This window comes from Manis javanica, chromosome 10 (genome assembly GCF_040802235.1).
Source record: "Manis javanica isolate MJ-LG chromosome 10, MJ_LKY, whole genome shotgun sequence".
Classification (NCBI taxonomy): Eukaryota; Metazoa; Chordata; class Mammalia; order Pholidota; family Manidae; genus Manis; species Manis javanica.
Genome location: NC_133165.1, coordinates 22,902,620 through 22,917,812, shown reverse-complemented (window position 1 = coordinate 22,917,812; position 15,193 = coordinate 22,902,620). Strand labels below are relative to the sequence as shown.

Here is a 15,193-nt window from a genome sequence, read left to right as displayed (position 1 = left end):
ACACACCTCAAGAAACAAAATGCAAATAATCCAATTAAAAAATGGGCAGAGGAGCTGAACAGAGAGTTCTCCAAAGAAGAAATTCAGATGGCCAACAGACACATGAAAAGATGCTCCACATCGCTAGTCATCAGAGAATTGCAGATTAAAACTGCAATGAGATATCACCTCACACAAGTAAAGATTGCCACCATCGAAAAGACAAACAACAACAAATGCTGGCAAGGATGTGGAGAAAGGGGAACCCTCCTCCCCTGCTGGTGGGAATGTAATTTAGTTCAATCACTATGGAAAGCAGTATGGAGGTTCCTCAAAAAATTCAAAATAGAAATACCATTTGACCCAGGAATACCACCTCTAGGAATTTACCCTAAGAATGCAGCAGCCCAATTTTAAAAAGACAGATGCACCCCTATGTTTATCGCACTATTTACAATAGCCAAGAAATGGAAGGAACCTAAGTGTCCATCAGTAAATGAATGGATAAAGATGATGTGATACATATACACAATGGAATATTAATCAGCCATAAGAAGAAAACAAATCCTACCATTTTCATCAACATGGATGGAGCTAGAGGGTATTATGGTCAGTGAAATAAGCCAGATGGAGAAAGACAAGTACCAGATGATTTCACTCATCTCTGGAATATAAGAACAAAGGAAAAACAGAAGGAATAAAACAGCAGCAGAATCACAGAACCCAAGAAAGGACTCACAATTACCAAATAGAAAGGGACTGGGGAAGATAGGTGGAAAGGGAGGGAGAAGGGGTGGAAGAAGAAAGGGAGCCTTATGATTAACATGTATAATTTGGGGAGGGCATGGGGAGTGCTGTGCAACACATAGTAGACAAGTAGTGATTTTGCAGCATCTTAGTACGCTGATGAACAGTGACTAATGGGGTATGTGGGGGGGACTTGGTGAAGGGGGGAGTCTAGTAAACATAATGTTCCTCAAATAATTGTAGATTAATAATGCCACAAAATAAAAAAAATTGGAGGAAACAGCTGTGGTGCTGCCAAAGGCTGACTGGGTGCTGGAGATGGTGCCAAAAAGAGAGGCTGCGGGTTTCAATCCACGAAAACCTGACCACATGGTGCTGCCAAAGGCTGGCTGGGGTGGGGCCAGGGATGCTGAGCTTCCAAAAGGAAAGGAGCTGCTGAAGCTGGGGGCCAGTGCTGGCTGGCAGTCCACATTTGCTGTCTCTCAGTGGCTCCGAACGTGTGCTGTGGGGTGACTCCGGGATAGGATGGGATGGGGGGCCTGGTGCCAGAACCAAAGGGAATGTTGAAGGCTGGGGTGCTGCTTAATGTCAGTGCAGGCTGGCTCGGGGCGATGGGGGCGGAGGTCGTGAGGGTGCCACTGAAGCCACCGAAACTGGCGGTGCTGCTGCCAGCAGCTGTCTGGATGGCGCCAGGCAGGGAGTGGCTGAAGGTGATGGCTGTTGTTGGAGCAGGCGTGGCCAGCGCCTGCCAAACTGGAGTATGGAGCCCATGGCTGGGCAGAGCTGGCAGCAGAGGCAAGGGGGGACCCAAGGAGGACAGGCTGGGCAGTGGAAGCAGTGGGGCTGGTCATGCTGCTCGCAGTGCTGGTCACACTGCTCACACCAAAGCCAAAGACAGGCTTCCGGGCAGAGTCTGCGGCTGTGCTGGTGGTGGTCCCCCAAGCCGCTGCTGAGGGGACACTGACACTGGCCGGGCCAGGGAACAGAGGGGTATTCGTGCTAGTGCCTGAAGTAGTTGTCTGACTGAAGGAGGAAGGAGTTGACAAGGGCAAAGATGTAGGTAGCCCTGTGCTGCTAAAAACAGGACTGAAAGTGAGGGGAGGCTGCTGGTAGCCGGGGTGTGGGCAGAGCTGGAAGATGCCTCCGTTGTGACTTGGGAATGGCTGCATGGCACAGGACCCTCCTTCCCACTTTTAGGTGGAGCCACAAAGATGGGCTTGAACATGGGACGTGCTGAAGACACAGCAGGAGCTGCCAAGGCAGAAGGGTTAGCAGGTGGGCTGCTCAGCATTCCAAAGAGAACACTGGGCTTCAGGGTGGGGCCTGGGGCAGGCGGGGCCTGGGGTTTGGCAGATGTCTCAGCCTGAGAGGCTGGAGGTGAGTTGGTGGCATCACTGGCTGGTATTGTGAGAGAGGCAGGGGTCAGCCCCGAGAAAGGGGCTGTGAACCTGGAATCTGAGAGGAGGGCCGGGGAGGGACCCTGGCTGTGAAGAGCCAAGAGGGCCCAGAAGCCCAGGTGTCTGCAGGGGTGAAAGGGCCATGGGTGTGGCTGTTAGGCAGGGAAATACATATGAGTGGGGTGGAAAGAGTACAGGGCCAGCAAAGCCCCCTAGAAAGGACTCGGTTAACCAGTTAAATTTAGAAATCCAGAAAAGATTCAGAGTTAGTGAGTTAATCAGTTAAAGCTCAAAAGGTCAAGAGAAACTTGGCCTTGAAGGTTTGAATATTTCCCAGATAAAAGTATCTGAGCACAGCCCATGTCTTCATTGTATCCATTAGATCATTGTATGATTCACTCTAGCCTGCTAAAAGGCCCACCTATAAACAGCAAAGTAAAGACAGGGAGATCCCACCTTAAAGCCAAAATTGTATTTAAAAAAAAAACTAGGAAGTTTCAGAAGAAAGATTCTTAACATACTCTTTAGCAAACAAATAACTCTGCCCACCTTGGAGGAAATGCAGACAGTCTTGATTAGCTAATTCTGCAGAATTACCTAGAGGACTGATGAGTAACTTAATGTCTCATCAAAGATACTGGAGACCACTTAAGCCCACACACTAGCCCTCTGTCACATTCCTGAAAAATCCTTGAAAGGGGGAACCCTCAACCTTTCACTGTGCTCCTATGTGAGGTCACCCGCACTTTCTAAGTGCGTAATCTTTTAACTTTAAACTCCCTCTTTCAGGCTGCTGCACTCCTCTCTCTGAGGTCACCTGCACTTCCTAAGTGCATAACTTCAACTCTTCCCAACCTTTCAGGGCACTTCCCTCTCTGAAGTCACCCACACTTTCTAAGTGTGTGACCTTTTAATCTTAAAGTCTTGCTCTCCACCCTTTCAGGGCACTCCTCCCTCTCTGAGGTCACCTGCACTTCTTTCTGGCTAAGTAACTTTAAATAAAACTTTTACTCTGTTGCACTACTGTGTCTCTGCCCTTCAATTCTTTGTCATGGCGGGGACAAGAACAGAGGAAAATACACAATGCCTCCCCCACAAACATTGCCACTGCAGCAGATTCTAGGAAGAAGAACAGAAAATGTCAACTATGGTATCTCAAACGTGATGGTATTTGGTGCTCTAGAAGCCTTGCTGGGCCAGGGATTCAGGAGTCAACAAATATGACTCTGCGAACTGTCTCTGGAGTGTGAAATTAACCCATATTCCTTACCAGTCTTATCCTCGAAGATCCTCTTCAGCCACTGTGACTGAGCTTGCTTCTCCTGGTAATACTCTTTGACCATGATCGAGCCGCTGATCGAGGGAGCTGGAGGCTACCAAGAGAAAAAGGAGAAGCCAACCCAGTCAGAAGGAAGTGAAAGAAACTTGTACCGACCCTTCCATTCCTGAGATGCAGGGGAGCCAGACTGGGGTGGGCAGGGGTGGGTGGACAGATCATACCAAGATCAGTGGGATCCCTCGCCTGGAGGGCACCAGGGGAAACTCGCGTCTGCGTGTCTGGGAGCTGCTGGGTGTAGGTGGAGAATCCCAGTTCTGCTCCCTACATGTGGTTGTATCTGCAAATAAAGTATCAGACTTACTTTCTTCCTGCTCTCTTCCTGAAATGGAGAGGTATGTCTATCCAGCCTAGTTTTTAATACTGAACTTTCACTAGGTGTCTCTGAGATTCTATCTTCTATGGTTTGGGCACTTGGATGGTGTTGGCAAGATTATTTCTAACAGTCAAGACAACGTGAAGTGGTCATTGCGCCAAATATGTGCACATTGTTGTTTACTGGACAGAAATTGCCTGGTCTGCTCAGATTCCCCCACCTAGGCTTACCTTACCCCAAACCCCCCAGCTGGCCTGGGTTATGCTATACAAGTCTGGGCAACCTTTCTCCCTTACCAGACCAAAAACCCCGAAGGACAGGAACATCTCTCTCTCTGTAACTACCAAGCCCCACACAAATCAAGGCTCAGTACATGTTGCCAGTGGGTTGTGGTCCATGCGCCCTCCATACACTACTGCCAACACATGCCACGCGTTCATCAACTTACCCTGTTCTCCCTGGGACTCCTTGTTTACTGGCGGAGCAGAAGAGTCAGATCCCTGAGGACCGTCCTCTTCTCTGTAGGAGGAAGAGGCACAGTTAAGTTTAGAAAAGCACTGGATAACTTTTTACACCCTCCTAACTACCAACTGACCAAAGTCTAGAACAAAAAGAAGACAACAAAAAGAAGCAAAGAAAATTCCTAAAGAAATGAAGAGAGGCAGTTCACAGAAGCCATAGAGACACCTTTGTCTTAAAACAAGCAGAAAACAATCTTCAGAACCTTACATACAACCTGCCAAGTTTCTGAGAGTCCTAGTCACACCTCTATCTCTAAGAAAGTGGCATTCTAGTTGGGCACCTAGGGGGTCAGCTGGGGTCTAGAATGTGAAGCCTGCTGCCCACCCCCATCAGTCACTCTGTTCACTCTGTCCCATGCAAGCCCTTCCTCTTACGCCCCAGCCCCTCACACTGCAGCATGAGGGGAAGCAGAGGCCGGTGTGGTCACACTATGTGACGACTGCAAGAGACAAAAGCGATTCAGGGCGGCACCATCTCTGCCCTTTAGATGTGAACTATTTTGATTCTCCAAATCGGAGTCTCAGAAAGCCTAAGAGCCAAGTAAATTTCCCTCCTTTCCCACCCTCTCATTAATCCACACAGCAAATCACCGATTACCTCATTTTCTTTTCTGGACTCTCTGGTGTCTGTGAACGGGAGGCTGGGCTGGAGATGGGTGAGGCACTGGGACGCCTCTTCCAGAGCTAAAAGCCAAACACAAGTCACGTGACTGACCTTGGGAATAACATAGGATCTGACCTTCAACATAATTCGGTGGCTCTAATCCATCACTGTATATAATGTCTCCTTTTCAAGTGACTAAAAAAACATTTCTTTCTGAAGTGGGGCTTCTGAAAAGTGAGTCAATTGCGACTTTTTGAAAGGGTTGTCATTGGCCAAAGTTGGAAAAGTTGCATCAGAAAGAGCAGCTACACTATACTGAGGATCATGAAATGTTTATAAAATATCATCAGTTCATAAAGATAACACAGCAAGAATCATACTGGTCACCTTTGGAGTTAACTATGACAACAGTGCCTGCTTATTATCCTGCCACTCCTATAGATAGGGTTTGTTCTTCTATCTAGAATTACACAGACCTTCAGTTAACAAATGCAGAGGGAAGGACAGAATTAGAACATCACCATTTTGCCACAATGGACATAGACAAAGGCAAAAAATCGCCACTAAAATCATCAGGTGAAAAGCTCATAGGAACAATAAAGTGAAGGATCAGACTGACACCTGAGCCCAGTGGGAGGCAACCACACAGCACGTGCTCCCAATGTGATGCGATCAGAAGTGCACAGCAGCACCTCTGCCCAAATCACTGACCTCGAAACTCATCAAGCCTCAGGAGCCAACTGCCCATTTACAGGGAAAATAGGGATAGAGTAATTGTCAAAATGGCACCATGACGAAAACAAAATCCAGAATGTAGTAAATTCTATAGAACATAATGACTCAGACTTTTCAAAAGTTAAGAAAAAGCGTAGTAGTAGTACCGTTGATCGAGTCTAAGAGAGGCCTGACGTCCCTGCTGCGGGGGAGGGCGCGCGCGGACACCGCCCCAGCCCGTGTGCTCCGCGCCTGCGGCGGCGGCGGTGGCAGCAGCGGCGGGGATACCCGCGTGGGAAGCCTGACAGCTGGAAGCCGCCAGGGGGCGCCGGCCGCGCGGGCTCGGAGCGCCCGGGGAGGCCGCGCTGTGAGGCCGGCGACCTGCCGCCTGCGGCTCCTCGGACGGGCTGAGGCGCTGGGAGCCGGGGCACGGCAGCCGGGATAGCCGGCATCCTGGCGGGGCCCGCGAACCCCGGGGGTGTGTCTGGCGCGCCCCAGGACCGCGGAGGGGTTCTGCCACCGCAGGAGTTTGCCAGGCCGGCTGCCCGGCCTCAGCAGCGTGCCCGGGGAGGCAGAGGCCCCAGTGCACGCGCGCCTCCCGCGGTCGACCCCGCAGTTGCCCGTGACGCGGCGGTGGTTTCCGGCGCGGCTGTGTAGCGGGCCCTGGGAACGCGGACCCCGTCCCCAGGGGACCCACAGGCGGTGGGTGCGTCCCTCGCCCCGCCCACCCCCGGCGTCCCGGCGCCCTGCCCCTGGTGCGGAGCTCCGAGCATCATCGCTCCGCCCAGGCCTGTTAAAAAGTTGATTATTTTTACCCTGTCTGCTTGTTAGGCCGTAAGATACAACCTTGTATAATGCTAAGTCTGAAGCTCTGAGTGTGAATTAAGTCCCCTGAAATGTAAATTTCAGTACTTGTTTTGGTGGCACTTCTTGAACGCTTACTATGGACAGTGTAGACGCATGAACACTTTACATGTACTGCCTCACAACTATCTTATGAAGTAGGTCAAAATCATTATTTCCATAAGTGTACAACCTTACCTTCAGATTTTTTTGTTACATATATTAATTAAATACCTTTAATGCTTTAATACTTTAAAAAAAGGGTCTAAGAGACATGTGAACCAAACACAATGAGTTGATTTTTGGTCCCTGATTCAAAGTAACTGTAATAAGAGAGGGAGGGTAAGAAGGGCAAATTGGAGCGATGATAACTAACATTAAGTCATTATAATTCAGAGGAATAGAGGCATTGTGGTTATTAATGTTCAAAAAGTTTTAAAAGTACACTGAAGTACCAATAGGGGAAACAACGTGTTTGTACTTAAAAACACAAGAGGAAAACCAATTTGGGGTGGGGGTGTTGATGGATCAGGACTGACCAAACACTGTTAACTGCTGGAGCCACATGGAGGTTCATTATGATATTTTTCCTTCCTTTGTGTATGTATGACATTTGATATAAAATTGTAAGAAGGGGCAATGACTATGTATGTCAGGTCTGTTGGGATCACTGATTGAGGAAATGTGTGTACAGTGCTCAGCAGAGGGCCTAGTGCAGAATAGATCCAGGTACAGCTTCGTACTCTTATGCTCCACATTGTCATAACTGCTTAGCCAGGGCCTTCATCTCTTCTATTTGTCATTTATCATTAATGTGTCATTTATATTACTCTAAGAGCCTTCTGTATGGATGAAAACTTATGTCAAATTCTTTCTCCTCTCAAAAACCTCCTTCATGCATGTGTTACTTTTTTTCCAGCTCCTATATATTGGGTGCCTGCTTACTGACAAGCACTGTAATGGGTGCTTTTCAAACATTACCTTCAATCTTTATAACAATCGTTTAGAGATGAGAAAAAGAGAGTTTAAGTCATTTACCTGCCCAAGAGTCTATAGCTACTAAGTGCCAAAGCCAAGATTTGAACCCAAGTCATTCTGGTAGCAAAAGTTGATCTGTTCTCCAGTCTACACTACATCCTTTCTAAAAATAATTATAACCACTTATTTTTAAAACTTTCATTAAATTCCCAGTGCCTAGAGGATGAATTTATGACCCAGTGCAATTCAGACTCATTCTACCTTTTTAATCAAATTAGTACCATATTTTGAATTATTCATCCTCTGTCTATTTATCTATAATAATGGCTCTGTCTTGTGTCAGGTTTCCACATAGGCATTCTGGGCTTTCTAGTTTGTTCCACTGGTCCATAGCGATCATTCAAGGGTTGGTAACTGCTGTTAGCTTAGAGGTGATCTCAGCATCTGACAGAAGGTGGCTAGTAAACACTGCATAATCAACTAATAAATGCAAAGAACCCACTTCTGCCACACCACCAGGTGTGTGTACCTGAGAGATGCCTCCAGTAGAAGTGTAGGAACTGGTAATGGCATTGCGGCTGGACATACGGATGCCACATGCGCACGTGCCCTTCGAGCAGCTCACAGCAGAGGTGCAGGTTTTCTTACACAGCTCGCCATCTGAGCTCTGTGAACTGAGGCCTCTCTTCAGAGGCCCAGGCCTAACAGGGAAATAAAAGGGGAAAACACAGATGTGCTACTGAAAGGCACCAACATTTTTTAAGGCTTCATCCACGGTCACAAAACTGTTCTAACGCAATGGAAAAGGATAATGTTGTTAATTTTACTGTTAATTCAGCTAAACATGTCTCACAAAGTCGGAAAGGGAAAGCTCAGTATTTAAAAAATTAAAAGTATGATTCTATTTATATATACTCTAGGAAACGCACACAAATCTATAGTGACAGAATGGGAACCAATGGATGCCTGGCAACAGGGACAGGATGAGAGGGAGATTTTAAGGCTTCACCAAGGGGCACGGGGAAACTTCTGGCAGTGATGGTGATGTTCATTATCTTGACTGTGGTGATGGTTCCGTGGGAGTGAAATTTAGACAAAATAGTTATTGTGGCAAGTTACTCAAAATGTTCCTCTCTGATTTCAAAGAGGAAAATTTATAGGATAATAATTCTGATAAGGATACATGTCAAAATTGATCAAATGGTACACTTCAAAGAGGCACAGTTTATTTATGTCAATTATACCTCAATAAAGGTGTTAAAAAAAAGTTTAGGAGGAACCAACCACTTTTTCTAAGATTCAAACTGAAACAGAAATTCCCTAAACATCTTTCCTGTGAAATAGTCATCCAACCATTGTGACAGCACAGACAGCTCACTGTCTCCTGGCTGATGAATGTCAACCACAGAGCAGTTTATCCCTGCACTAGATGCAAACATACTTTCTCTTTCACTTACTTCGCCTATGGATCCCATCTGGAGCCAAGCCAATTGTCCTCCTTTCATGTGATAGTCCTTCAGATTTTTGCAGGCCATTATCCTTCCCTCCCTCCAGAAATACACTCCCACCAGGGGTGTATTTCTTTACACCCCTGAGGTTTTTCTCCTCTGAGCTAGTGCTTATGTACCTTTAGAACCCCCTCACCCACCACCACCCCGTGACATCTTGAGTTGCTTCACTCTCTCGCAGTGAATTTCGGTTTGTGTCTGCGGCCCCTTGCAGGGCAGCACAGCCAACCAGCAGCCCTCCGCGGACAGCAGGACTAAGGCATTAGGACCACCACTGACCGGCCTCCTCCTAGTCTTTGTTCTGCTATCACCCCAGGGGAGGAGCATGTTAAGCTTTTTTGGCAGCCGTATCATAGCGCTGACTGAATTTAATAACATAACTTACCCAAGCCTTTTCACGCACATTTCCAGCCTCTTTCCCTCCCAGCCAGTTCTTCCTCAAATATAATTAAGCTAAAAGGCAGAAATCTCACATTTTTCTTAAATTTTGTACTGCTGCATTCTATCCATTGCACAAACCTTGTGATTTTTTTGTTACATACTTGGTTATTCAGTGTATCTACAAACCCTCTTAGCCTTAGCATATTTTATGCATATTAAAGAAAAAATAGTAAAAGGAATTAGACAAAATAGTTATTGTGGCAAGTTACTCAAAATGTTCCTCTCTGACTTCAAAGAGGAAAACTTACAGGTCAGTAAGTCTGATAATGACCCTTTCCCAAACAGGAAACCTCACCCAGATGGATTCTCACTTACTCAGGCACAAAAGCAGCAGGGACTCCGTTGGCCACCTCGGGCTTAAAAGCTGAATGGCCACTCCCACTGCTGTCATGGCACCTGTGACAAATCACAAACCCTCAGTTAGATGATAAGACCTCTCCTTTAAAGCATACTCTCATATTCCTGGGATCTTTTACTCTTTCTACAGAACATAGGTTCATGCTAGACAAGAAAAGGTTGCCTCAGATCTCAAAGATTCAGGAAGGTCAATTTATTCTAGGACTGTTCTAATCTAATCAGAAAAGTATAAAAATGCATCAAGACCTTTTGAACTATTCAGGTATACTGATTATTTGCTAACTTCTCACCAGAGCACTGCAATCACAAATTTAATATCCTACCATCTGTAAACTAAAGACAAAAAAACACTTTAGCGACCCACCTACACACATCCCCCAGTGCTCTCACTTAGTTGAGTCTGTAAGAGAAGAACTTCACAGGTCACAGATAAGGGCCTGCGCATGGTGCACATAATCACTGCTCATTCCAATTATGGGAAAGACAACACAGAGCCCTCAGTTATAGGCTCACTGGGGTCTAGACAAATTACCAACCCAGAGAACATGAGAAACTTGTTTTGACCATAAGAATAGTTATTTTCTCTCTGACCTCCACCACACCATCTCTCTCTGCCACTCCTGCTTAGTTGGCTGACATGAGCTCAGACTGCTCACTTGTAAAGCATATCCCTAGTATTCATTACCTGATCTTCCAACGTTACTTCCAATCAATCTTCCAATGAACACACTTGCATTTATTAGTATTTCCTTACCTAATGTCGCCATCTACTCTATCAAAGATGGCCAGCTGTGAACCTGCAGGTTATGGCTAACCTGGTGTAACTGATGAGGACAATGGTTCTATTTCTCAAATGTAGGGCCCACTGTCTCCTCAGAGCATGTTTCCTTGACCACCTTATATAGAGAGCTCCCCCTTTCTCATGACCCTCTTATAGCACTGCTTTTTAAAAATCTTTATATACTTACAATCTATAATTACCCTGTTTCATTGATTGCCCAAGTCCCAGGAGACCTTTGTCTTGCTCACTGCTCTATCCACAGTACCTGGAGTAGGCTCCGGCACATGATGGGTCTTGGAATTTGTTGAGTTACAAGAAAATTCTTAACTGACTCCTTGGAAAGCCACAAGCAGTTCTGCAGCTTACTCAGGGCCTTCAACTTCCTCTCTTTCCATCGAGGAAACAGACTGCTTCCTCTATTTTCATTACATTTTCAAAAATCAAATAATGAAACTGGTTTTATTCTCATTACTCATAAAGCTACCATACTCCAGTCTTCATTGTTCTTTGCTAAGTATTTCCTTCAGCACAAACATGACACCTAAGCTGATGATCACCCAAATAACTGACCACCACAAGGGGAAGACTTTCAGCATTCTCTCAAAATAAAATTTAACACATTTATATCAAAAGTATGAAGCTGATGTGGCCAGTAACTGTCGGCTTTTCTCTAGTACTTACGGAAAAGGTATATTACAAAATGTATGTAACCTGTGCCTAACGAAAGGCATAGTATTAAAGCGCTTGTTACCAAGCTCTTCCATGAAAGCCAAAGAAGAGGACCTGCTGTTCACATACAGGAAGTGGCCTCTGATTCTTTTGGGGAGTGATCTCTCTTTCAACAAATCCCAGGAGCCCCCGTGAGAGGCACGTTGAGTACTCTGCAGGGCATGTTACCTTCTTTTGTCCTCCTGACCAGCAGCAGATGTTTGGTCTTCCTCCTCCTCCACTGTCCTTTTCTTCCTCTTCCAACGTTCGAGGGCAAGCAGAACAGCCTCCTTTGACCACGGGTCTGGGGCCTTAGGGATCTGCGCTGCTCTGTAACAGAAAACAGGATTCTTGCATTAAGATATTCTGATTATGATGCTCCATAGCATGAACTTCAGGCGCTAGAAATCAGAAGCTATCCAACAAGCGAAAGGGTAATTTATACACTCACACAAATGGCCCTTAGCTGTTAAGCTACAGTCTTGGGAAAAACCTAGAAAATAAAAAACTGCTCAATAACTGGAACTTCAGATTTCTCCCTCACATAAGGAGCTTCTTCCTTTCCTTTGGGTTACAGTTATTCTCTCAGATGAACAACTGCAGGAGAATAAAGTGGACACACTGGGAGTCTTTTCCTCCAGCAATGCTTACATTGGAAGACGAGTCAGGTTGCTCCCGGGAGGAGCGATCCTCACTGTCGAAGGCCTGCACACCACTCTGGAACTACCACGAGACAGCACACGCTTCCTGTGACGGCCATTCCAGCACAGCGTGGGAAGCTCACAGGAATACCAGCGCTGCTGGATTGGGTATCGTCTTGGACGTGTTATGCCAAAGTGGTGTGGTGAAGTCCCACAGACCCTGTGGAGAATGGGAGACACATTATGGAATCAAGGCAGCTTAGAAGAATGACAGAAAGTTTAAATTCCTTAAGAACCATGTGGGTTCAGTTATTTTCCAGAGAGCTTAAGCCTCTAAGCGATACAAAACACAGCATTTTTATGGCAACTTTCCCCATTCCACCTAAGGGCAGAAAGTGGCAGGTACTTAACAGCTGTCCCTGCAATGGATTCAACAACTTTCAGGGGGAAATTGAAAAACAGCCCACACAAGTCAAACTACAGTGGAAGAAAAGTGTGCATAAGGACGTGCAGGGACAAATTTTACAGGAATCCTTCAATCTCTTATGCTAAGTCATCAGAAATGTACACCCAAAGTCAAACATTTTAAAAACCTGAATGTTCACCTTTTCTAATAAATGTACTTATCAAGAATCTAGTGTTGTCACTGAAGTTTTCAATTTTGTTGTTATAACTCAACTGGGACTAAATGAAAATAAAAGTCTTTTTAATCTAATCATCTTTATCAGCCAAGTTATATCCATTCAGGAGGTTTCCTGGGTACACCTCTTTGAGGTCAGCTGATACAATTTATTGGTCCAAAGACAGAAAAGTAACAAAACCTATCAGATTCCTATACTTTACAGACAGAAGATATTCTTACCTGAAGCAGGGATATTTTAAGTGATTTACCAATTATTCTGCTAAACCCATTCTGCATTAACGTTCAGATCTTTAAGAACTGAAAGAAAGATTTGCAACAACGTGGATGGGGCTAGAGGGTATTATGCTCAGTGAAATATGATAGGCAGAGAAAGACAAGTATCAAATGATTTCACTCATCTGTGGAGCATAAGAACAGAAAAAACTGAAGGCACAAAACAGCAGCCGACTCACAGAATCCGAGATTGGACTAACAAATACCAAAGGGAAAGGGACTGGGAAGGGTGGGTGGGAAGGGAGGGAGAAGGGGAATAAGGGGCATTAGGGTCAGCATACATGATGTAGGCGGGGAGCACGGGGAGGGCAGTATAGCACACAGAGGAGACAAATAGTGAGTCTACAGCATCTCCCTACGCTGATGGACAGTGACTGTAACGGGGTATAAGGAGGGGGGCACTTGAAAATGGGGGGAATCTAGAAACCACCGTGTTGCTCATGTAACTGTACCCTAATGATACCAAAAAAAGTTAAAAATTAAAAATAAAAGGAATAGAAAAATGACCCAAAAAAAGGAACTGAAAGAAGGGAACAGTTCTGGCAGCACATCTCATAGCAAAGGCTAAAGGGAGGCAGGTGGACGCGCACCAAGGTGTTTGAAGAGGTGAAAAGGGCACAGAACCCACTTAGGACTTGAGAAAAAAAACTTTCAAAGTCAAGTCCTCCTGGGTCTGGGGAGGGTCAGCGTGTCTTACCGGCGATGAGGCCTCCGAGGGGACCCGAGGAAACGAGTGGATACTGACGGGGGAATGCGATCCCGGCGGGCTGAGGGAGCCGGCGGGGCGGGGCTTGCGGGGCGGGCGGGGCTTCCGAGGAAGGCCGGGCGCCGGCTCCTGGCCTCCGGAACGGGGGCGGGCTGCGGGGGGCAGAGCTTGCTCAAAACCCCTCCCATTTGGGAAGATCAGCGAGCTCTTTACGGCGGCGGAGCGGCTTCCGCGGCTCTCACCGCTAGACTGCCTGCCTTCGCTTGCGCGCCTGGGCTAGAGGCGGGCGAGCATTGTGCGCTGGCGGCGCGCGCTCCCTAGTTGCCAGGAGACGGCGCGCGAATGGCAGGCAGCTCGGGGCTCGCGGCTCAGGCTCCCCCAGGCAGCGGTGGCCCCCCCTCTCAGCCAGCTTGGCCAACGCGGCCGCCGCGGGCACCAGGTAATCAGCAGGACACCCGTTAGCGACACAGCGAAAAAGAAAAAGGAACAGGAAAGGAAAGCATTGAAGTCTTTTATAAAATTCAATTGGTATAATGTGAAGTTTCTGTTTCTTTTTTTCTTTTTTTCTTTCTGAAGGCTTCCCAAGAGAAACAATGTGGGTGCTATATTCACCCATAGAATCGAGTGTCCCCCATAACCCATTGCCGCCGCTGTCCATCAGCATAGCAGGATGCCACGGAGTCCGTACTTGGCCTCTCTGAGCTACATTGTTTCCCTGTGAGCCCACACACACCAGGTGCACCAATCATAATACCCCTGAATCCTCTTCTCCCTGCCATACCCCTCCCCTTTGGTAACCGCTAGTCGCTTCTTGGAGTCTGTGAGTCTGCTGCTGTTTTGTTCCTTCAGATTTAGATTTGCTTTGATTTAAAACTCCACAAATGAGGGAAATCATTTGGTACTTGTCTTTCTCCACCTGGCTTATTTCCCTGAGGATAATACCCTCTAGCTCCACCCATGTTGTTGCACATGGTAGGATGTTTCCTTCTTATGGCTGAATAGTGTAACATTTTGTATATGTGCAACCTCTTCTCTATCCATTCATCTACTGAGGGCCACTTAGGTTGCTTCCATACCTTGGTTGTTGTAAATAGTGCTGCAATAAACAGACAGATGGTATTCTCACCTGAAGCAGGGATATTTTAAATGATTTACCAGGTATTCTGCTAAACTCATACTGTATTAAAGTTCAGAGCTTTAAGAACTGAAAGAAAGATTTGCAACAACGTGGATGAGGCTAGAGGGTATTATGCTCAGTGAAATATGATAGGCAGAGAAAGACAGTATCAAATGATTTCACTCATCTGTGGAGCATAAGAACAGAAAAAACTGAAGGCACAAAACAGCAGCCGACTCACAGAACCCGATTGGACTAACAAATACCAAAGGGAAAGGGACTGGGAAGGGTGGGTGGGAAAGGAGGGAGAGGGGAATAAGGGGCATTAGGGTCAGCATACATGATGTAGGCGGGGAGCACGGGGAGGGCAGTATAGCACACAGAGGAGACAAGTAGTAAGTCTACAGCATCTCCCCACGCTGATGGACAGTGACTGTAACGGGGTATAACGGGGGGCACTTGATAATGGGGGGAGTCTAGTAACCACCGTGTTGCTCATGTAACTGTACCCTAATGATACCAAAAAAAGTTAAAAATTAAAAATAAAAGGAATAGAAAAATGACCCAAAAAAAGGAACTGAAA

At 46.5% G+C, this 15,193-nt stretch overlaps 1 protein-coding gene across 1 annotated transcript; it reads right to left on the bottom strand.

The window, feature by feature from the left end:
* Positions 1–1,072: 1,072 nt before the first annotated feature.
* On the bottom strand, positions 1,073–14,882 carry LOC140843842 (nuclear envelope pore membrane protein POM 121-like). Its single transcript, XM_073214254.1, is given in 14 exon segments — positions 1,073–1,467; positions 1,470–1,508; positions 1,511–1,820; positions 1,823–2,182; positions 2,184–2,275; positions 3,394–3,496; positions 3,624–3,739; positions 4,224–4,294; positions 4,895–4,980; positions 7,965–8,136; positions 9,700–9,780; positions 11,420–11,560; positions 11,882–12,091; positions 13,485–14,882. Coding segments are annotated over 14 exon segments (2,373 nt in total). The 5' UTR covers positions 13,682–14,882.
* Positions 14,883–15,193: the final 311 nt, after the last annotated feature.